We start from the raw sequence: 24,510 nt of genomic DNA on the forward strand, positions 1-24,510 counted from the left end.
AAGTCTGAGTCAACCTTGATCCCAGTCAGGATCGAACTCCAGGCTTTGGGCAGAGTTTGCCTGCAATACTGCACTTTAACCACTCTGTCATGAAGACACTAATGTTGAATTTTAACTATCCTTGTCTCTATTTTAATATTTTATATTCAGTTTTTATTTCTTAACATTTTAATTGTACACCACCCAGAGTTCCTCTGTGAGGGAGATGGCGTCTAAATAAATGTATTTTCCTCAGTAGGGAAATTAAGCTCTGGAAGCAGGACCCAATTGACAATGAGCTCTCTTCAAAGTGAGGGAAAAATCCCTGGTGCAAAACATTCATCCCGAGAAGCCATTGCTCCAGCAATCTGTATTACAAAGCCAGTGTCCCTTACAGGCCTAAAGAGCAGTCTGTCTACCTGTCAGAACCAGAAAGCGGGTAGATATCCGAGCCATCCCAGAAATCTGTGCAGGCCTCCAGGATGATGTCAGCAGTCCCATGTGAAAGCATTTGCTCCGTGCCTAGGAGAGAAAATTGGGACTACATAGCAAGCCTGCTATGTATTTTATTTTACAGCTTCCACATCACCCACAAGCATCTTCTTCCACTGAACAAAAGGATAAAATGGTGACGACCAAACAGAGCAGGCCCTAAAAATAACCCACTGCTTGTCATCAAATTGTCACAGGAGATCACCGCCTCTTAGGAGCCACAGCAGGGCAACTCCAGCTTTCCTGGACAATTATGTTTTGTTTTCTTATGCAAATCAGTGTTATATTAGTGCAACTCACAAAGTGCCCATCATTTTTTCCACACTCACAGAGACTTATGCAAGGTCTACAATAAAATGTGCATCTCATCTATAAGCAACATTCCTTTTGAGGCAAAACCTCTAACCTGTTCAGTGCCAAATACAGGACACCTATATGGCAAATAATGGCTGCCTCAGAGACCGATTGTCATCCCTCACCTGTCCTATCTCTTTCCAACACTGGGTCTCAAAACAGGGCAAAGCTTTGTATTAGAAATATATACATGTATTTGAATAATATTTGCATTAGATAAGTATACAGAACTGTTACAGTTTACTGTTTAAACGATTTGTCACACTATGCTTTTTATTTTGTTGGCTTTCACTTTTTTGTTAAAGCATTTTTTTATTAATTAAAAAGCAATAAATATTAATAAAGAAAAACAGGGCAAAGATGTCCTCATTTCTTAACACATTGGTGTGTCAAAAAAGAATTTCTTCTGCTTCTGTATAAGGGAGATTCGTTTAATTGGAAATCCTATTGTTTCCTGCCTTCTTCCAGAAACCGATCATTCCCCGCATGGGCCCTTTAGATGCAACCAGACTACAGTAATTAGCCAACACAGCTCTGCTGGCAGGAAATTCTGGATTTGCTGTCCTAATACAGCTGCACTGTGCCAAGAAGTTAGAGAACTATCTCTTGGTAATCCTGGAAGGTAATCAAAATGCACTGTTTCCAATACAGTTGTTAAGTTCAACTAGCTTTTAATCATTAAAATAAGTGTAATAAAAATCAATTCTGCTTTCCAAACCTATTTAGCTTTTTACAGAGCCTACATACCTTCAAGGCAAGTGTGGAATATATACTCAATTCTTTAAAATAAAAGACAAAGGGAACTAACAGAGAATAAATTGAAGTGAGATACTTGGAAAAATCCTAGTATTTTAGTTCTCGGCTGGAATTACATCCATGACCACAAACTTTCATCTTAAAGCATCAATCAAGAAAAGTTAGTTAATCTTCATTTTGGAAAACCTTTTGTGATGTCACTGGAATAGCAACGATTCTTCCCCCTCGCATTTTACTAGAGATTCAAATGCACACCTTACATCTTTGAATTAGCTACAGGGGCTGCCTGTCAAATTGAAATCCCAGAGGCTGGACACAGCAGCTATCAGTCTCACAATCTTACTGGTTGTGGTGTCCCTCACGAAAAGGCTGATCATGTGACTCAAAGGCGGCCTCCTCTTGGTGATGAAGGAGAGCTTCCCAAGCATCACTTCTTTCACCATCTCATCAGAAGGCAGGCGGTAAAGGGCCATGTAGTTCTCCTGCTTGAAAAGCTCTTTGGCACCAGGTGTAAACCCTAGGAATAAAAACCATCAATAAAAAAGGAGAACACCACAAGGAAAGATTACCCAGATCACACAAAATATGCAGCAGCTCTTCTCATTCACGCACCATTCTCTTCTGGCTAGCACCATCCTCCGGATAGCACCTCCCACTGAATAAATACCTTCACCATCTTTTGTCCTGCCTATTTTGCAGTCCAAAATGAAACATCGGGTGTCAAAACAGACACACCACCATGTGAAATTTCCCTTAAAATCAGAGATGGGGATGATTCTGTGGGTGACTGACCTTACCCCGGAAACAGGGGTGAAATCTACTTACCTTCCCTACCGGTTCAGAAGTGCACACACCCTGCATGTGCACTCGGTCCACTCGCATGCATGTGCATGCGCAAATCCTTCTGTGCATGCGCAGAGGGTAAGAAACAGGTTGCTTCCTGATTTTAACCAGGAAGTAATAACAACTGGGCGGGTGGGCAGAGCCTCGCACTGCCGTCGCTACCGGTTCTCCGAACCACCCGCCACCATCGCTACCGGTTCGGCTGAACCAGTCTGAACCGGTAGCATTTCACCCCTGCCCGGAGACCTATAATTAACTGAATTTGCAGCATTATAAAAGTCTTTCTTAAAATTTGGTAACTGTACAAATGAGAGTAGCTTATGATTGTCAGACATGGACAAGGTGTATTATTACACAGTTCTGGTATGGGTGGATGTTGAAAGCTTAAACCAATTAGGGGAAACGGAAAAGTTAATGATTCACTTAACAACTATGGCAAGAAAATTTGTAAAATGGGGCAAACTCACTTAATAAATATTTCACTTAGCAACATAAATTTTGGGTTCAATTATGGTCATAACTCGAGAATTATCTGTACTTTAAATAACAACTGGCTGGGTTTGTACATCATGCTAACTCATAAAACAGGAAAAGACTCTATGAAACTCAATTATACTATGGCTTAGGACCGTGATGGCGAACCTATGGCACAAGTGCCAGAGGTGGCATGTAGCACCCTCTCTATGGGCACGCGAGCCATTGCCCCAGTTCAGCTCCGCTGTGAATGTGTGCGCGCCTCCCGCCAACCAGCTGGTCTTCGGGTCTCTGCCGCACATGAACTCTCTAAGTTTCAAAATTCCTACCTTAAGAGAATTAAGAAAGAGATGTTATGTCTCAGTTGTCCAGCATCTCGTGCACTAATGTCCATGACCATGGACATTTCTGCTAACAAGGAAGCTATGCACTTTGTGACTTCTTAAAAACAAGGGAGATATTTTATCACCTGCTCCATACCTATTAGTCTAGCAAGTTCACAAAGCCCCCACGGTATGTGAACCGGCAAGACAGCATGATGTGTCTCTTGCAAGGCGAGGTTACACAAGTGGTCAGAGAAGCGGCAGAGGGGTTCTGTCACACTTGCGTTGCACAGGTTGAGCAGCACATTCAGGCCCAAGGGCTTCAGAGAGGTTAAGTGCATTTGCCAGTTGGAATCATCAAATTGGATGCAGGAAGGATTCTGCTGATCTTGAGACAGGCTAAGCATTTCCAAATGGTAATCGCAGACAAAGTCTTCGGCCTCACAGACTAATCCGTCAATGTCACCTTCCACCTAGGCCAATAACAAAGACAGGCTTGATCAATTCTAACAGGATTTTTAAAAACTAGTAACTCACCTGAAATCAATACGGCTACAGTGATAGAGAAGATGCCAGCCACTCCTTCCCTCATATCACAAGTGGGAAAGTGTGGCAACTTTATGATCTGGGGACTTCAACTATCAGATTTCCTGAGGCAACCATGCTGGCTCAGGATTTCTGGGAACTGAAGTCCACAGGTCATAACGTTGCCATAGTTACCCACCCCTGCCTTATAAATATGCATCTGTTAGTCTAAGGTTTCTAATAGTAGATTACACATGCTCATTAAAGCTCTTCCATTTCATTATTGAGGTCCCAGAATAATATTATTACTTTTTCATATTAGAAAGCAAGACTCAGATTTAGAGAAAACAATCAGAGGATTGGATGATGGTGAAAATTACAGGCAAAAAAATTGAAACTAAAATTTCAGTCAGTTGAACTCTCTTTTCAGTTTGCATTGTTTTTAGACTTGGTCAATTCTCCAGAGTTCTACCGATTTCATAAGTCTCTGGAGATTAAAGGCAGGATTTAAAAGTCAAAAGACATATGAGAAACAGCCTCAAGAGCCTGAAGAAAACTGTCTCTAATTGGATTTTAAAGAAAAGACAACAAATGGCAGATAGCTTTGTTTAACAAACTGAACAAACCAGTTCCTATTTGATTTCTCAGCTGTTTACTGGACATAGCTGAGTAGCAACTGTGAAAATAATAGGACATGTAAGAGTAGCTGTACTCTCCTCCTCAGGTCTATGAAGCTGAACATGAAAGTATTGCTTCCATGTGTTAACATTTTAACATTTATATTTTTTTATATGAGAGAAAATTAAAGAGAATCTAGGAGCTGCAGTCTACATATTACTTAAGAAACCTTAACTGGGAGTCACATGGTTGAAGTTAACCAAAATGACCCCCAATTACAAATGAAATGGTTATGCAAATGTGATTCAGAAGCGCTTCAGATTCCATGCAAGCAAAGCATTTCTCTATGCCTTCAGGCTTCTAAACCGGCAGGGGAAAAAAAATCCTGTTTCTTTAATGGGTCCTCTTATTAGAGATGCTGAAAAAAAAGAGGTAGTTGCTGTAACGACTGCAGAGGAATTGGGTACTCACACATACTGAAGCATGTCTGAATAATTTTTGAAGTATGCACAACCCAAGTACACCTGAAACCTTTTTTTAAGGATGCTCACCATATTCTTTCGGATTTTTAAAACCTCTTCTAAAATCGGAGTTCCCAAATATTTCCCAGGTTTTTTCTTTATCTTCTATTACATCCTCCCCCCCTCCCCCCGTCTCAGATCCCAGAGCCCTCATAATCTATTGTCTGGTACTTTATGATGGAAATCCTCACTAATACAAGTAATGTTAACGTGGAATAAGGAGGGCAGTACTCATATTCTTTTGGATCAATGTTTTTCAAAGTTGGAAACTTTAAGATGTGTGAATTTCAACTCCCAGAATTCCTCAGTCAGGTATGAAAATCACTGCTCTATAGATACCCACGTTGGCATTGTCTCCCACATGAAATGAAGAAAATGGGCCAGAAGTGACCCGTCCTTCATTACCTGAGTTGTCTCCTCCTCTCCTCCTTCAATGTCTTTGCTGAAGCTCACATTAGATCCCGAAGGGTGCTTGCTGCGGCCTGCTGGTTTCTTGTGAATCTGAGTATCAGAAGACTTGGGAGTATTGCTGGTGGACCACTCAGCCCTGTCTTGCTCGTTGCTGATGCGAACCACATCCGACAAAGGCCCTGAGAGCAAAGCATCCCTTTCATGAGGCTGTAATACAGCATAAGTAAAAGAGGTAAGCAGAAAACCCCTGCAAGAGGAAACAAGAAGGTGGACTATCGTAGATATTTATTGGTAAGTTGAGTATAGGTAGTCCTTGACATACAATTACAACTGAGCCCCAAATTTATGTCACTAAGTTAGACATTTATTAAGTAAGTTTTGCCCCATTTTATGACCAGTTACAAAGTGAATCACTACAATTGTTAAGTTAGTAACACAGTTGTTAAATGAATTTGGCTTCCCCATTGATTTTACTTGTCAAGCACCCAAATTTTTATCATGTAACTGTGAGGATGCTGCAATGGTTGTAAGTTTGAAAAACGGACACTTTTTTCACTGCCGTTGTAACTTTGAACAGCCACTAAATGAAATGTTGTAAATCAAGGACTACTTGTATTTTAGGTGCCAAAATAGACTCAAAAATTATCTTTGGCTTATCTGATCAAGGCCAGATAAAGAACTTAGTTATATCTGATTGTTCTTATTTGACTTTTGTTAACAACGAATGATAAATGAAGCATTTGGATTTTTGTTTTATTAAGAGATGAGCTATGAGGAGAAGTGAGTTTATGTTGCATTTAGAGATAGCGATAAGTTGTCAAAACTGTTTTCACTTGTTGGAATGAAAGGGAAAGTTATCTTTTGTTCTCCTTTTTTTTATACTTTTTTCTTTTGAATTTTGTTGTTTGGGATTTTTTGTAGTATGTATTCATTTTTACTCTTCTTATGATCCTTAATAAATTTAAGGATTAGGGTTGGGAAAAAATTCAGTTTTCACTTATCTGAGGATGGGGTAACCTGCAGATATATATGGTAATAGTTTTTAAAAGTACTTCTATTTCCCACATATACATATATATAAGCCCATCCACAGATAAGCAGACCCTTACATTTTTAACCAAAATACCATGAAAAATGCAGGGTTGACTTATCCACAGGTTATCTTTTCATGGTATTTTGGCTAAATGTTCAAAAGTTGGATTATTTGCAGGAGGGGTTATACATGAGTGTACATGGTTATTACTTAATAAACTCATGTCAAAATAATGCTCATTTCATAATGCTTCCAAATGAAATTCCTGTTCAAATTCATGATCAGCATTTTCAGGAAAAAGAAGTGTTATTAAGAAAATAATTTTAATTCTTATTCCCTCAACAACCACCTGCAAAAAATATACTTTTGGGTTCTTGTGGACTATAATCATACTAAAAAAACAAAATAAATGTCTGATAAATTTAATTAATCTTTAAATCTCGAATTCTCTCCTACTTCCTATATTGAATTTGGCAGAGGTAGGAATATGACATCATTACTAATTACATGTATAGGAACTTATCTTGTATACATTCATGCTTTGTACAGAAACACAGAACTAATATATAGATTTTGGGTATCATTTCATAAAATAAGTTCTACCTTTCAACAGCTCATGCTGTGTTTATTAGTCTTCAAAGGTACTATAATAATATTTGTTCCAGATTTCCTTAAATAATCTAGACTGAACAATCTAGACTAGCTGGATGAGAGAATAAGTTTCCTAAGGTATTTTATTGCTATAATTTAACTGCAGAATTTGAGCATGCATCTGCAGTGTTTAACTGGCGTTAACTTGCAAATGAAACAAAGGTCAGGAAGACCAAGACACAGCTCAGAGCACCCTGACAGAGTATCCTTTACAAACCCATCCCTCACCTCTTCATCCATCTCTGGGTGGCAGAAGGAGCGTGTGGAGAGTTCATCTGTCAGATCTTCATGGCTGCTGTGAGGAGGTTCCACCTTGCCACTAAAGAACAAAACCGTCTCTGGACTGGGATTAGGCCAGGACAGAATTCCTTGCTTATCCACACAGCAGAGCACCTAAAAACAAGCCCAAGACACCTGACAAAACCCCAGAGATATACAATAAACTATTGGGCAAGGCTATGTCTGAATCAGTGAGCCAGACACAATGTTCCACCGTTTAAACACAATGCAAGACAAAAGGCCATTTCCAAATAACCTTCAATCTCTTGAGACTTTTTTTTTTAATCTTCTTGAATGCAGAAATACTTTCCCCAATATGTGCAGATGCCATAAAACACTGTAAACCAAAGTAAGGAGATGACAAGACACAGTCCTAGCTCAGTGAGACATCAGCTAAGGCCAAAAGGAATGACAATTGGCAGCATGTGGTGTCTTTTATAACTCTTAGCTATCTTCTATCACATTTCATGTTTTGGACAGGAGTGAAGACTCCTGTGAAAAATAGGTGGAAAGTAAAGCCCAAGAATAGATTCTTAGTAAATTAAAATGTTAATGTTCTAAAAGCTGAAAAGGACAAGGGCATGCCTGCTACTCATTTGTAGTTTATTGATTTAAAACTAGACACCTTGGCTTTATCATTTTTTTTCTACGTAGAAGAGACCACTGTCAGTCCAGCCAAGATAAAGAGCTTGCCAATCAGTAGCAACTTGATATCTTGAGTCCTCAACCTAAAATCAATCTGACCACATTTCTGAACCATTATCTCATCAATATCTAGCTAACACGTTCAGATATATTTTAGAAAAACTGTTTGCAACCATAAAGGAAACTAGCCGATGAGACACAGGGCAGGGAACTCTATGCTTCTTTTTGCAGTTCTTCTTGCAATCAGACTTACTGTGACAGATCCCAGACTGTGAAGCAGACTAGAGGTGAAGGTGAGAGTGGGTGATTTGCCCTTCAGAACTTGCAGGAAGTGGCTCCAGATACACCGTAACATTTCCTACCAAAAAAGCCACAACAGCTAGTCAACTAAATGAGGAAGAATGGCAAGTTCAAATAGACTTCACATAGGAACATGGTTATTTCCAGAAAGACAGGATTAGTAGCAAGTGACAGTTTAACATTTCCACAGAAACTAAGTATAGCAACCTGTGTATAAATCAGATCTCTAGTGCATGACAAAGCTTGTAAGGAATGTCAGGCTTCAAATATGTACAGGAAGTAGGATGATTTGGGAGGGGAAGGTCTTTCTTTCCTTATGTTCTTTCTTTTTGTCTGTTATTATATTTCTTGTTTTATTTTGTATTGCGACAAATACAGCTCTAAAAATTTTGAATTTTGACAAACGTATCTAAAAAAAATCAGTGCAGGTAGAATTCTGAACTTCACCTTAGATTTAGCTTTGTGGAACAATTCTGAGAGGATTGTTCAATCTGGGATATTTTAAAAAAACATAGATACGTATCCTATATTATGTTAAATTTTGTTAAAATTTGTGGGAAACAGATGCTGAACAAACAAGTCTTTAGTCTAGTGCAGTGGGATTCGTATGGCTACAATTATGGCTAGAATTCCATTTAGAATTATAGAATTGGAAGGTATTATTTAGCCTATTAAGTTCAACCTATGCTCCATGCAGGAATCCAAACTTGAGCATCCACAAGAAAAGGATATCCAGCCTCCACATGAAGACACCAAGTAAACAGGAGCCCATTATCTCCCTTGCTTCCACTGTCAAACTGCTATTATTAAATGGAGTTTTTTTTTCTCTAAAATTCAATTTGAATCCATCTTCCTGAAACCTGAAACCATTACTTCATGCCCTCATCTTTGGAACAATAGGGAACAAGTTTTGACCTTCTTCTCTGAGACATATCTTCAGATATTTGAAAGTGCTGTCATATGTCTTCCTCAGTCATTTTTTTTCAAAGCTAAATATGCAGTTTCTTTAGTCTATCTTCATGTGACACAGAAAAATGGAAGAAACATTTAGTTAAGTTAGCTACATTTCTTTTTTAAAAAACTCAACATGGGAAAATAAATGCTCTCTCCCTCCCCACTCTCTCTCCCCCCTCCCTCTCCTTCTCTGCAGTATTGTTTCAAAGTGCAAAGGATTGCTCCAAAGCACTAAAAAATTAGACACCAGTTCATCATCACCCACCTGATATCACAGAAAATTTGCCCACTAATACTACAATTTCTTATACACTAGTTACTGAATGCAATCGGCAATCGACATTGCTTCTTAATTTAGATAGAAGAAAGCAACAAGTTCCACCAATGAACTGATTCTTGCTTTGGTAAAATTCTGGTTTTTGCAGATAATGGTAAAGCATATTGTCTTTTCTCAGTTTAGATGGCCTTATGATGCAACCTGAATGTCTAAGAAAGAACAATTAAAGAGGTTGAAGTAATGAATGAAAGGGGTTTGGATCCCATTAATCAGATTATAACATATAGATTACCTGGATAAACTTTGAAATTCTACCACCCATTTGTTCCATCTAATCTCACAGAAATACCCAGTTTCTCATATTTAACTTTCCTAAATCTGATTCTGACACACAGATATAGAGTATGCAGCCTGAAATTCTTAGGATGCTTTTTTCCAGGCCCTTGGACCATCTGTCGGTTATTTTCACTCAGCTAGGCAAGCAATGTGAATTATGTGCTTCCTTAAAATAAACTTTTGAAAAATTCCACAGGCTTAATTCAAATGCCCTTTTGTTCTCAAAAAAATCAAACAAAACTGGTACACTGTAGACATTCACTATAGGGAAGAGCATATAGAAAAGTTGTGCAGTAAGCGTGCAGACCATCAGGATATAGCGAAATGAAAATGCCCACAAGCCAAAGATACATAAGAAAATAAGGAGAAGAGGCCAAGCATTTTGCAACAAGGAAAGATGGACTGCATAGAAGAACACAGAACAGGATGTAAGACTGTTCAATAAAATAGTACCTGGGAAGATACCACCTCTGTGTAGCTACTGAGTGTGTCTTCTGAGAATTTAGCCAGCTGCAGCAAAAAAAATAAAATAAAATTGGTTACTATCAAGATATTTGGAAGGGATGCATGAAGAAAATCCTTCTGAAAATACTTGTCACCACTAGGATACATGAATGAAAGAGGATCTCTGTAGGCTAAGCTATACATGAAAAGTATGCTGCCTCAGATATTCCTTTACAAATTGAAAAAAAACCAGCCCAAAAGAATCAAGTCTCCATTTTGACCATGAAAAGATACTGAGGGACGCAGGAACTTAATCTTGGACTAATATTAAAATTCAAAATGAGTTTTTGGTTAAAAACAAACACATTCCTAAATTAAAAATGAGCCAAAGGTAATCAAGATAGCTGTTAAGGTGCAACGCAAGGAGCAGCATCAAGTAGAAAGTGGTTCAGAAGAAGACTTGAAGAGGAAACCAGTCAGGAAAGTTGAAGGCAAAATTAAAGAGACAGGGAGAAGAAGCAAAAACATGCAGGCTGGGAGAACAAAGAGTCTAATTCCAACCCCCAGACAAAGGGAAAGCATGGAAAGGAAAAGAGCTATATAAACCAAGAGGATAGAAGCATGTAATTGTGCTAGATGATTTTGGTGGTAAAGCGCTACAAGAGACAGTGCTACTCTAAGCCAAAGCAGAAGTGGCAAAGACTCAATTAAGTTTACAGATGGCAAAGAGCAATGATACAAGTCTACATTTGGGATGTAAGCATATTGCCCAAAGAGCCACAATTTCTGCACTCTGGAATGGAGAAGGGAAACACTGAGAATACGAGCACTGAAGCAAACAATGGAGACGCTGGAGAAAGGAAGAGGAAAATAAGGACACCAAGCTTCACATGCCTACAGCAAGCAAGCAGAGATGGAAGCAGAAGGAATGGAAGAAGCAGAACAAGACTGAATAGGAGAAGCAGAAAGAAGCAGGAATGATATAAATCAATTGACAGTAGAAGCTACACAATCAAGAAAAAACATTATTCCTGTTATTGGTAAACCCCTGATAAGTTCTGCAATTCTAAAAACATATATAATATCTAGTTATTCATTAGAGAGGTTAAACAATTCAGAATCAAAAGACCGGTGCAAGCTAAAATGGAAACTTACCAACTACCTTCTACAGAAGTCTGGAAACAAACGAGTTGAGAATTGCAACCAGCAGATGGTCTATCAGATCCTCTGAATAATTCCCATTTTGTTCATGCTCAAACCCCAAGCCAGTTTCAGTTTTGTCCCTTTATCCCTTTAACCACTCCAATTCCAAAGAATGATAAAGAAAAAGCAGGGAAAAGGAAAGAAGGAGCATAGGATCTCCCTCTCTCAATATTAAAAGAGGTTTGCGAATTCCCATTCCATTTTTTTTGTTGTTTTTTGCCCAGTCCATCCTCCCACCGCTCTTTATTGTTAAATACCTACCAAGGATGTTGGGGAAGCTTTGCTCATCTGGGCTAGAACCCTAGCTTCACCAAAAGCTGTGGCAAGAATCCATAGGACTGGAAACAGGAGTGGGAGGATAGGCAAGACTCCATTAACCTGTAATGCCATTCCAAGTCACAAATGAGTACAACCACTTTGCATAGAGAGCTAAGGATGTAGCACCTCCCCAGATATTCAGTGATGACCAAAGCCATAAAGACATTCTACAGATGTCCCAGAAACATCCTGTTTTTAAGATTACTGAAACTACATATACGAGAATATAAACGTGAATAAAGGAAAAATGTAAGGAAAGGTAAATTACAGGTGGAATCTCAAGAGCCTCAAACCCCACCACATAACTCCATGAAAGATTTATTCTTGCCATGTTTTACTTGTACATTAGCAGAACTAGAATAACAAGATGGGGCTGCTAATAGACCCAGGTGCCACGGTTCCCTAAGGCTGGAATCTCAGGACATCATATAAAGGTGTTGAGCTTGTTTCCCAGAAAGGCCTGAACACAAATAGCAACAAATTATACTGGGTTCCCTTGAATCAGGGGTGAAATGCTCCCGGTTCGGACTGGCTCGGGCGAGTAAGGAGCGATGGCAGCGGGCAGTTTGGAGAACCGGTAGCAAAAATCCCTGCCCTGCCCCCCATGCCCAGCTGAGCCGCGTGATCATCAGAGCCTTTTTTTTCTTTTAAATGGCTCTGACCAGCCAAGCTCTGACGATCCCAGCTGAGTTGCTAATCAGGCAACTCAGCTTGGATTGCCAGAGCCATGTAAAAGAAAAAAACTTTTTTTCCCCCAAGCTTTGACGATCTCAACCTGCTAATCCGTAGCAAAAATCCCTCCCCCTCCCCCCCCAGCTTGCTTACCTTAGCTGCTGGTCGCAACGCCTTGCTGTAATCCCTGCAATCGATTGCATCGGCAAGCAACTGAAACTCCCTGCTTGCAATCAAGCAGGCAGGGAGTTGTGGACTTCAACTCCCAGAATTCCTCAGCCAGCAAAGCAAAGCTGGCTGAGGAATTCTGGGAGTTGAAGTCTACAAGTCTTAAAGTTGCCAAGGTTGGAGACCCCTGTTCTATTGGGTAAGTTTTTTTCCCCTTTGGGAGCTTTAAAAAAATAGTTAATTGGGGGTTTTTTTAGTTGTTCTTTTTTTAGACCTAGCCATTTAAAGTTTAAGAAGTTTTAAATTTAACTGCTTTTATATAAAAATAAAAATAAAATAAAATAAAATAAAATAAAATAATATTTGTGCAGCTTTCTCAGATTTAGTGTGTTTCTGTAGTGTTTCACTCTAACTACACAAACACACAAAATCTCACAAAGCTGTATGTGGAATTTTGTGGGTGTAAAGTGTGAAAGTTGTTTTTTTGGGCTTTTTGTGGCTGTGTGAGGTTCCTGCTTGTTGCAGGGGCCATTTTGGGTCTAGCACAGCTGCTTTTATATTGTGGGTGAGCCAGTTGTGTTGTGTTGTGTTGTGTTTTGTAGGTTAAAAAAGGGCAAAGAAGTGACATTGACTTGGCCATGCCCACCTGACCAACAAGCCACGCCTTCCCAGTCACCTTACCACCAAGCCCCGCTCACTAATTAAGCCACACCCACAGAACCGGTAGCAAAAATTTTTAGATTTCACCCCTGCCTTGAATGCCCCCTTTCTGCTGTCAAAAACAAAGGTAAAGGTTCCCCTCACATATATGTGCTAGTTGTTCCTGACTCTAGGCGGTGGTGCTCATCTCTGTTTCAAAGCCAATGAGCCAGCACTGTCCGAAGACATCTCCGTGGTCATGTGGTCGGCATGACTAAACGCCAAAGGCGCACGGAACGCTGTTACCTTCCCACCAAAAGTGGTCCCTATTTTCCTATTGGCATTTTTTTACGTGCTTTCGAACTGCTAGGTTGACAGAAGCTGGGACAAGTAACGGGAGCTCGCCCCGTTACGTGGCACTAGGGATTCGAACCGCTGAACTGCCGACCTTTCGATCAATAAGTTCAGCATCTTAGCCACTGAGCCACTGCGTCCCTCTGTCAAAAACAAAACAGGAGCCCAAAATCAAAATGCAGAATCGAAGCAAATTGGGTCCTGCTTCCTCCAAACTTCTTCAACAAGTCAAATAACTGCATTCTGCACTACCTGAAATATCCTTCTCACCCTTTTCACTGTGAAATGTATCCCTAACAAACACAGCTTAATAGCGGAACGTAGCACATGCAAAAGTATGAATATCACACAAGTATTTAATAGTAAATGCAAAAGGTACTCTCTCTCTCTCTTTTTTTTTTTGATAAGTGAGAACCAAAACCAATTTAGGGATAACAAGAGCATAGTTTTCTTTACCTGAAGCTGAAGAAACATGTACTGCCAAGGGACTATTCCACCAGCCATGAAAAAAAAACGCATGGCATTGGTGATCAGGAAGCCAAGCTGCCATTTGAAGAAAGGAAACAACATTAAAAACTCAGCTTTCAGACTCCCACCCTTCTATCTCCAACATAATTATTCTTTGAACACGGTGACCAGATTTGGGGTGAATCAAAGAAACTAGAGCACCCATTACATAAATAGATTGGTTCACTTTATTTGCCATTACTATAGTTTAAACGGTGAGATGACTCTGAGCCTGTGAATGCAGACTTCGTCATTTTCATTATATATTTTTTAGAAAATAGACAAGCAATTTTCTGAAAAACAGCGCTCAAGGCAAACTGCACTTAAGTTCCAAACATCAAAACAATGTAATTAAAATGTGTCAATAACACCCTAAGGAAACAGCATTTGCCAGCTAAAAAGTGCTTTAGCAAGCTTGATTTTGAAACACGGCTATGTATAAAAGTCATTTTGCCCTCAACCACAAATAAGATCTAGTCCCAAAGGTGCTTTTTTCAAGAGGCAACTGGACTTTCTGATTTTTTATTTGAAGACATTTCACTTCTCATACAAGAAGCTTCTTCAGTTATGATTGAATGGTGGGGAATGGAAGGATTTATACTCCTTGCAGACAGCTGGTCATTTGCATCTTTTCAGAGAGTCGCTGAGGCCACCTGGAGGTTTACCTGTGTCATCAGGGTCACCTGAGTGGTGCAAATGGGTGTGGAGCCTTCCTGGAACTTTGAAAGGACTGTGTTTGAACAGTCTCTGTTCAAGGGAGGGGGAGAGATATGACATCATCTATCTCATATCTACAATACAGTCCTTTCAACAGTTCCAAGAAGGCTCACACCCATTTACACTACTCAGGTGACTGATGACACAGATAAACCTCCAGGTGACCGTAACGACCCGCTAAAAGAATGCAAATGTCCAGCTGTCTGCAAGGAGTATAAATCCTTCCATTCCCCACCACCCAGTCAGAGCTGAAGAAGCTTCTTGGACGAGAAGCAAAACCTCTTCAAAGAAAAAACCAGAAAGTCCAGTTGCCTCTTGAAAAAAGCACCTTTGGGACAACCATGACCTGGATGACTGAGAATCTCCATAGGCAAGATCTAGTCTGGGAGCAGCTGCTGAAAAGACTCTGTCTTTGAATTACTCCCAAACAGTCTCCGATGATGGCATGACAGAAAGAAGAATCTCTCATCTAGATCTTAAATTCCAAGCAGACGTATATGTCATTTTCCAAATAAAGAGTTTTAAATTATGCTCGGAAAGGACAAGTAGCCACTAAAGTTGTTTTCCCTGGAACAGGTTTCCATCAATATTTTGACTGAAGTTTGCAAGCATTTTTTTAAAAAGCAGACTTACTTAGTCCATGTTACGGTAGTCAAAACAAGAGGTCTCCTATGTCATGTACTGCTGTATCCAGATCAGACATTTTAAAGAATTGACACTGCAGATGTATTGGCTTTAGCTGTGCACATATATTCCCATCTTCCTTTAAAACCTGGATACCCTATATGTCCATCTTACTAGTGAGATTGAGAGAGAAAGAGAGGGATCACCTTAAGGTTTAGTTAAGCTACCTTCTCTTCTTCTGTGTTGGTCTATGACTGTAACAATTATCTCCTTTCTCTCTCTTTCTCCCCACAAAACTGCTCCATCAGTTTTATCTAGTTCTCTTCTGTACATAAATCGGTTCCTCCTATTTTTACAAATGAATACTCAAGACTTGCAAAAAAGAATCAAGGACTATTTCTTCAAAGGCACAGAAAACCATCACTCATTGGGATACTCCTAGTCACCTAGAACTTGACTGGACCAAAACCGAAGAGCTGCTTCTTACAACCAATTACACTTACCAGCACAACAGGAACAGCAAACTTCAGCATCACTGACTGTACTGTGAATCTCTCGTTATCTAGAGCAGTCACAGCCCGTGATAAGCCCATGTCTAAACATAACCTGAAACAAACAAATGAAAAGTCACCGAGGATCTTAAAAACACTGTCAATAATGTATTACCTTTTGCTAGCTTTGTACCCAGCAAATCTCTGTTATGCTTTGAGAAGAGCTCTATCCAAGAATTAAGAACTTACCGAACATTGTCAATCACTGGTGTTTTTGTGACCCGAAAGAGTCGAAACATCTGGGGATTCTGGGGTCCTTTCTTCACCTCCCCACTGGGGGAGGGTGGGGGAGAAAAAGGAGGAAACAGATCCCCTGGTTCTAAGACAATGTGTTCATCATCCTGTTAGAAAAAGATGAGACAGTGGCAGAAGCTGTCTATCAAACAGGCAACTAGAGTATCTTACAGAAAGTTCAAACTTCTTTAAGCAAACAAAAACAATACATCTTACTTTACTAAAACACATAATTTACTGTTGCTTGGCTGACACAATAGTCTTTTATAGCATTATTATATGAACCCTGTTTTTTTGCTCACAGAACCTTCAAGGTATCTAACAATAACGAATTAAGCATACTTCTTAAAAAATGAAAACAGATAAATGCACAACTAAGTTAAAATGAAAAGGTCCACCAAGCTGAAGAAGCAATGACATGCAATGCATGGTAGCTGCGGTGGCATATTGGTTAGAATGCAGTATTGCAGGCTAACTCTGCCGACTGCCAGCAGTTCGATCCTGACCAGCTAGGGTTGACTCAGTCTTCCATCCTTCCCAGGTCAGTAAAATGAAGACTCAGATTGTTGGGGGCAATATGCTGACTCTGTAAGCCGCTTAGAGAGGGCTGTAAAGCACTATGAAGCAGCATAAACATCTAAGTGCTATTGCTATTGCTATTTGTTATTGCTTTAAATCTGTTCTTCCCATTACAGAAAGAAGTCACTTTGTCACAAGCTGTATATGCTGATGTTTTCTGAACTATTTGGTTTCCATTTTTAAAATAAATGTTTAATTATGACCCTTTTAGGAAGAAATTTATGGGTGTTTCTAATACTCACGTTTATGTAGAAAAATATTAAATACTTTGAATCCAAAAAACCCCAGAATCAGACTTTGGACATGCCAAATTCTTGTTTTTTACTAGTACATCAGCATCATCATTACCATCAAGAAGAAAAATAGGAGTTACCTTAATCCCTCTAAGAGAGGTGAAAGATTCCTGGCCTGGCCTCAGGGCAACAATATCACCTTCTACCAACAGGCTTACTGGGAGGTTGACAAGGTGACCATCCCTATAGACCCAGTGGAGTGACCAGGATGGCGCAAAGGGCATGTGGAGGTCGGGGTACATAGTTTTTGTCCAGATGAGTTCTTTGCTATCTTTTAAAGCATCTGAAATATCACATTAACAGAAAATGGTTATTAAACAAGCAGTAATGGTAGAAAAATAAAGATATCAAATATCATTGTTATATAGATACTGACTAAAATACTAATAGGAAAAATATTCCAGGAGGGGGGAGGGAATAGATAGGCAACACCAGAACAGTACCAGAAAATTATAATAAATAGTTTGTTAGCTTCCTTCCTTTCCTCTCTCTTGAAAAAATGTCATTCAAGGTTAACAAACAAAACATATTGGCAATCCACCACTGCAAATCATGTGTGAAGACTTCTCTTTCCAATGTTGTATAAATAATTCTTTTTGGCCACCCTCCATGCATGAAGGGATTATTTGATGTGGTCCCATCCGCTAAGGTCATACTGCTAAACATTGATCCAGATTTCAGTTGCAGCAGGAATTTATTCTGAGTTCATTTTAAGGTCAAATTAAAAGCCTAACCTTATCCTTCCAGCCCCTGTATTAATTAACACAATCCTCCCGGAACTGTTGGCATCCATGCCATTTTAGAGAAACTATATTCATTTCAACCATGGCACGAGGGAGTTACTCTCTCCCCGTTTTCTGTTTTTCCAGTCATTCATTCATCAACATCTCCTACACACACCTCCTAAAACATGCATTTTAACGGGCATCAGTGCAATTCATTAGTTTAGTTCAGGGTCCCCAAACTTGGCAGCTTTAAGACTTTTGTGGACTTCAACTCCCAGAATTCTCCAGCCAGCTATGCTGTCCACAAGTCTTAAAGCTGCCAAGTTTGAAGACCTCTGGTTTAGTACATGCTACAAATAATCTGCTCTGTCTTCCTATAGTATTTGTAAACTGCAGCAATGGTTCTTGCAGCTTTCCCTGTAGTGCACCAAAAATCTCAACATCTGAATAACTAACACTTCTGACTACGACCAAACCGGGTTCCGACCAAAAAGTTCACAAATTTTTTTTTCGAGGCCGATTTCCCCTTCCACGCCATTTTTTTTGTAAGCACCAAATTTCCAAAATTAGGTTCGGGTCACAACCAAATCGGTTTGCGACCAAAGTTATGGAACGAATTATGGTCGCGACCAGAGGTTCTACTGTATTTATTTATTTATTTGTTTATTTATTCAATTTCTATACCGCCCTTCTCCCGAAGGACTCAGGGCGGTGAACAGTTAAAATAACATATATATAAAATGTGAATATAAGATGATTAAGCCAATTTGGTTCATCGAGTTAAGAATTTTCAGCATAAAGATTTAGAAAAATTAGAAGAGATTTATGCCAGCCCGGCTTGGTGAAATAGAAAGGTCTTAAGTGCACAACGGAAAGTACGAAGATCTGGGATCATTCGTATCCCTGGGGGTAACCTGTTCCAAAGGGTAATATGTTTGTTCACAGAAGACAGAACAGGATGGAGATCCGGATGGAGAAAAACAAGGGAACAAAAACAGCAGCAATGATTGGTCAGGGGTCCTTATCAAGTTTCATGTGCTTTAAGATTATCCTCTGTCCATAAATATGAGACATTCTTCTCTATAGCAGCAGCCTGGTTTCAGAATATCCAGCCACAGGAAGTATGCTTGCTGCATTATTTCTGGTGCCAGCTTAAAATATATCAGTATTTATTTACCAAAGAATTTTTTAAATTTCAAGCTTATATTTTATTTACTTTAAATACTTTTTATGTTTCTCACAGTTACTGTCATAGATAGCTACTGATGCTTAGCTTTTATTTCCTTTTGTGTAGCACTTAATATAGCTAGTCCACAACTTACGATCACAATTGAGCCCCAAATTTCTGTTAAGTGAAATCACGGCATCATGTTGTTGTCACGTGAGGTATCATGACTTTTTCCCCCTTTGCTAAACTGGGGTGGGCATGGCCAGCGCCTGATGCATCTGGCCCGCTGGCCACGAGTTTGGCACCCCTGACATTGGGGAAAAATAATAATGGAGGAAGAGGAGTAAGGGAGGGGGTCTTACCATTTATTCTGCTGATGATTTTCCGAAGTCTCCTCTCAATTTCTCGGTGTTTCATCCTTTCTTGCCGTCCAATCACAAAGAGGTCAAGTAGCACCAGGAAGAACAGTGCCAAGGCATTTACGATTTCTGAACCTTCACTGTTTAAAGCAAAACATGAGGCTTTTTAAGTAGCTGAAAGAATTATGACCAGATCCAGAGCAGGTTTGACTCTACCTATAAATGCCAACAGGAGTTAGTAAGGAAACCTCTGCTTTAACCCAAGAAGGATTTACAACTCCTATTCATTCAAATCATGCAACCATAGCAGGAAGGTAAGTGAGATTATAACACATAAAATATTTCTCTTCGGTTCTCCCAGGGCAGCCAACCATTAGAGAGAGCCCTATGTCTCAGTCGGCTGTTCATAAAAGAATGTGAGGTAACAGAGTTATATGTGCATCCCATTGCTAACTGCAATAGAATAAAATTAAGCTACCAGTCTGACCAACTACTGAATATTTATTTGTTTGTTTGCTTGCTTGCTTATTTACTTATTTATTTATTTCCCATAAATAACTCAAGGCAGTGAAATACCTTAACATTTTATTCATTCAACATTTTTAAACATAACATTTTATCCTTTACTTGAAGCCACAAGGCATCTTGGGCTGAAACTGTTCAGGTTCCTGAAAATAAACAGCTTGAGTTCTTTGGTTGGAAGGACTGACTAAGAAGTCACACCTGTCAAAATTTCTTTAAATAAACTTCATTTTAAAAAAGACATTGGTAGCCGCAGGACTCTCCACCAAGCTGAATGCCCAGTGTTGAAGCAAGGTGAAAAAAATCTTCATAGCAGTCTTTGTATCTGGGTCAGTTTCATAAGCATGAAGACAGCCAACAAAGAGAAATAAAGTGTGAAACCTTAAGAACGATTAGCCTAATCAACAATCCTACTAGCTTTCAGCCACTAATCACATGGTTGTTTATGAGCCTATCCACATACTTAAATCTTAACACAATTTTTATTCCATATCCATATCCACCTGGTGGTCTTCCGGGTGCGATTCAAGGTATTAGTTATCACCTTTAAAGCGCTCCATGGCTTAGGACCTGGATACCTAAGAGACCGTCTTTTGCCACCAATAGCCTCCCACCGACCAGTTCATTCTCACAGGGAGGGACTACTCAGGGTACCGTCAGTCAAATTATGTCGACTGGCGACTCCCAGGGGGAGGGCCTTCTCTGTGGGGGCTCCAACCCTTTGGAATGAACTGCCCCCGGAGATACGGAATATCCCTGATCTCCGTGCTTTCCGCCGTGCCCTCAAGACCCTGATGTTCCAACAGGCGGGGCTAAACATACGAACATGTGAATGATTTTTTAAATGTTATCTAATTCTGGGTTTTATTTAATTGACCAAACTAAGTAATAATTTTAATTAGCAATTTTATGATGTTTGTGTGTCTATATTTTTCTTGACTGTACACCGCTTGAGTCCTACGGGAGAAAAGCGGTATAGAAATATAATAATTTATTTATTTTATTTTATATTGGATTTCTATACCGCCCTTCTCCCTGAGGACTCAGGGCGGTGTACAGCCAGATTAAAAAACATGCAGAACAAATATTAAAAACAATTAAAAGATATATAAATTTGGCCCAATTAAAACTCATTACCAATTAAAAACATTTAAAACATTTAAAAAACAGTTAAAAATTTCATCTTAAGCCAGCCCGGCTTGTTTAAATAAATGGGTTTTAAGGGCGCGACGGAAGGCATTGAGGTCTTGGATTCTCCGTATCTCTGGGGGGAGCTGATTCCAGAGGGTAGGTGCCCCCACAGAGAAGGCTCTCCCCCTGGGGGTCACCAGCCTACATTGTCTGGCTGATGGCACCCCGAGGAGGCCCTCTCTGTGGGAGCGCACGGGTCGATGGGAGGTCGTTGGTAGCAGCAGGCGGTCTCGAAGATAGCTAGGCCCTATGCCATGGAGCGCTTTAAAGGTGATAACCAACACCTTGAAGCGCACCCGGAAGACAACTGGGAGCCAGTGCAGCTCGCGCAGGAGCGGTGTTACATGGGAGCGCCATGCTGCTCCCGTCACTACCCGCGCTGCTGCGTTCTGGACCAGCTGGAGCCTCCGGGTGCTCCTCAAGGGGAGCCCCATGTAGAGAGCGTTGCAATAGTCAAGGCGAGAGGTGACGAGGGCGTGAGTGACTGTGCACAGGGAATCCCGATCAAGAAAGGGCCGCAACTGGCGAATCAGGCGAACCTGACAAAAGGTCCCCCTGGTTACAGCCGTCAGATGTTCCTCCAAGGACAGCTGCATATCCAGGAGGACTCCCAGATTGCGAGCCCTCTCTGTGGGGGCCAATGACTCGCCCCATATAAATAAATAAATAAATAAATAAATAAATAAATAAATAAATAAATAAATAAATATTGGTCAAGGCAAAACAGGAGATTTTGAGTGGATCTTGGACTCGTACTGTGGAAAGCACAAATAAATATATATGATAATATAAATTATTGTCTTTGAAAAATACATTACAATCTACACACACACACACACACACACTTCCTGTTGTCACCAGATCAAGATACTGTTATTGTAATGTGCTTTCAACCTGAGTGGAAATCGTTTATGAGTTTCATAAATCCTACACTATCCAGGTTGAATTTGTGTGAAATCATTAAAGTATGATTATCCAAAAAAGCAAACATGCTTATGGTTTTCCATAGAATATAAATGGTTTTCTATATGAATTGAAGGGTAAGAAAATGTATAGATCACTTACCTTCCTTGGGGTTGGCTCCCATAGCAGCAGAATAGTAGCAGCATAGTTAGAAGCATCAGAGATGCCCCTGGCCAATGAAAACAGGAACAACGGTTGCCATGATATAGAAAACTGGCCTTCCATACTTCCTACAATAGGAAAAGTATAAAGAATGGGGCTACATTCACAAATGGAAACTAGACTAGTTTATCCAACTGCAAAGATCAAGAGAAACAACAGTGGAACTAAGTTACATTGGACTGCAAGGACAGTAGGTACAATATTCTTGTTATCCATATTCCATGCGTAATAGATTGATAGATTGATAAGACAGCCAGCCAAAGAAACAGACAGATGGACAGATGTTCAGGAGTCCTGTCTACAAAGAATGCTAGTTCTTTATACTGGCCTCTCAACAGCAGGAAATATCATAGTTACACTGGACTGCAAGGACAGTAGGTACAATATTCTTGTTATCCATATTCCATGCGTAATAGATTGATAGATTGATAAGACAGACAGCCAAAGAAACAGACAGATGGACAGATGTTCAGGAGTCCTGTCTACAAAGAATCCTAGTTCTTTATACTGGCCTCTCAACAGCAGGAAATATCATAGAAATTTGACACCCTGGGACTATCACTTTTCCTTCCCTGAATGGTAAAGGTTACTAGCAACCTTTACAACAATAAATCCAGCAAAACATCTAACTATAAAAAAATAATATCCCAAATTAAAGCTTGGCATTCAATTTTCCACTGGACCTCATGGTGGCCTAACTCTCATCCCAGCTGCGCCCTATTGCTGAAAGTTTTTCACTTTCCCGAACACCAAAAATTGCTTGAAATCAAAAAGTAAATGGAAAAGTAAATTGCCTTTAAACACAAAAAATTACCTCAAATCCACACATTTAGATTATAGGTAGATAACCTCCGTACAACAAGAAGTACTGACAGAGAAAAAAGGTGTTTTCTGTATCAGGGTGCCCACCAACCCAGCAATTTTCATATATTTTCCTCAACTATTACCACTTTCCTCCAGCTTCAGAAATCTGCTGATTTCTCACATGTAAACCAGTGGTGGGTTGCTTCCTGTTCAGTCCGGTTCTTGCGAACCGGTAGGAACAGCGGTGGGAGACTCCCCCTACCCGCCCGGATATCATCATGAACAATCTGCACATGTGCAGAAGCTTCTGTGCACGCGCGCTTCCGTTGTGAACCGGAAGCGGAGGTAAGTAGAACCTACCCCTGATGTAAACTGGAAATTAAATACCGTATTCCAATGTTAGTAATGCTTTATGTTTTTACCTTGAGCTGATTGGATTGATTTCTGATTTGGCATCTTTTATTATTTTTCCCAATCCTTGTACAGTGGCATCTCGGTACTTGTCAATAATTTGTTTCTGGGAGATGCAACGAGTACTAAAAATGACGAGTACCAAACAAACCACGTGACTTACAACGTGACCCTTTGTTTTGGCTGGGGAGAACTTCCTGTCTGTCCCTTTTCCTATGTCAGTGACCTTCCCAGCATGGCTGACTTCCTATCCGTTCTCTGCAGCCATCCCCATCTTTCTATCTCAATGCATCAAATATCAAATTCGATGAGTTTTGAAGCAGTCGGGTACAGAGGTGCCACTGTATAGGTATGTTTCTATTTTATGCTTGCTAGCTGTCCAGAGGTATCTGAATAAGATGGCTGGCCATAAGCATTTCTATAGTAAATAAATAAAGTAACAATCTTGCTTTCTTACTTATTCTACAATAAGTAACTTTGTTCATTGTTTAAGCTTTTACCTAAAAGGCACAGGATGCTCTTAAAAAACATAAAAACACGTAAAACTGAGAGGGATACCTACTTCACAAAGTTGTAATGCTCACCTTCCATGAAATCACCTTCTTCCTTTCCTTCTGATGTCCTTCCAGCAGTGTTGATAGCTGGTCTCTCAGAATAGTTAAGGCTTTTGTTGTGGTCAGACCCAAATTTGTAGTCATTTCATCCTGAACAGCAAAAGTTCTGTGTCATCTTCTCAAACAAGTTATACTTAGCAGTGATCTATCTCCCAAAAGAACTGGCATATCTTTGTCCAGAATAATACTTTAAACACAAGAGTACTGCAGCTTAAACTTTCACTTCTTTTTTTCTTATGGGATGAGGTTATTCACTTTTCAAAGCATTGAAAAAGGGGAAAAAATCCTATTTTTCTTCCTATTTCTTCCTATACTATAGTTTCAATCTTTGGTTGATACCTGAATATGATCCCTGATTAGAGATCCCTGATCTTGATCCTTTATCAGGGATCTCTTAATCCCTGATCATATCTAAACAGAAATGCCACCCTTTCCATATTAATCTCTAAAAGACTTTGTTCCCAAGTTGTTCCTGTATATGATGAGATCACATCTTTCAGAGTCTTATAGTGCTTTC

The 24,510-nt window shown here is 39.8% G+C and overlaps 1 protein-coding gene across 2 annotated transcripts in view; it reads right to left on the reverse strand.

Moving 5' to 3' along the window:
- The window catches only part of TMEM94 (transmembrane protein 94), a 79,459-nt gene that overhangs the window by 27,352 nt on the left and 27,597 nt on the right, over positions 1 to 24,510 (reverse strand). For both annotated transcript variants that reach the window (XM_070937570.1, XM_070937569.1), the window contains 15 exons: positions 23,964 to 24,083; positions 22,105 to 22,232; positions 19,330 to 19,466; positions 17,155 to 17,357; positions 16,158 to 16,309; positions 15,921 to 16,023; positions 14,026 to 14,112; positions 11,680 to 11,796; positions 10,225 to 10,281; positions 8,158 to 8,262; positions 7,209 to 7,373; positions 5,291 to 5,503; positions 3,379 to 3,694; positions 1,925 to 2,098; positions 399 to 501 (listed from right to left, as the gene is read on the reverse strand). In XM_070937570.1, coding sequence (XP_070793671.1) covers positions 399 to 501; positions 1,925 to 2,098; positions 3,379 to 3,694; positions 5,291 to 5,503; positions 7,209 to 7,373; positions 8,158 to 8,262; positions 10,225 to 10,281; positions 11,680 to 11,796; positions 14,026 to 14,112; positions 15,921 to 16,023; positions 16,158 to 16,309; positions 17,155 to 17,357; positions 19,330 to 19,466; positions 22,105 to 22,232; positions 23,964 to 24,083 — 2,180 coding nt within the window. The remainder of the gene's footprint in view (positions 1 to 398; positions 502 to 1,924; positions 2,099 to 3,378; positions 3,695 to 5,290; positions 5,504 to 7,208; positions 7,374 to 8,157; positions 8,263 to 10,224; positions 10,282 to 11,679; positions 11,797 to 14,025; positions 14,113 to 15,920; positions 16,024 to 16,157; positions 16,310 to 17,154; positions 17,358 to 19,329; positions 19,467 to 22,104; positions 22,233 to 23,963; positions 24,084 to 24,510) is intronic.

The sequence above is a fragment of the Pituophis catenifer genome, unplaced genomic scaffold (assembly GCF_029215685.1).
Source record: "Pituophis catenifer annectens isolate HBS135680 unplaced genomic scaffold, rPitCat1.0.hap2 SCAF_2, whole genome shotgun sequence".
Classification (NCBI taxonomy): Eukaryota; Metazoa; Chordata; class Lepidosauria; order Squamata; family Colubridae; genus Pituophis; species Pituophis catenifer.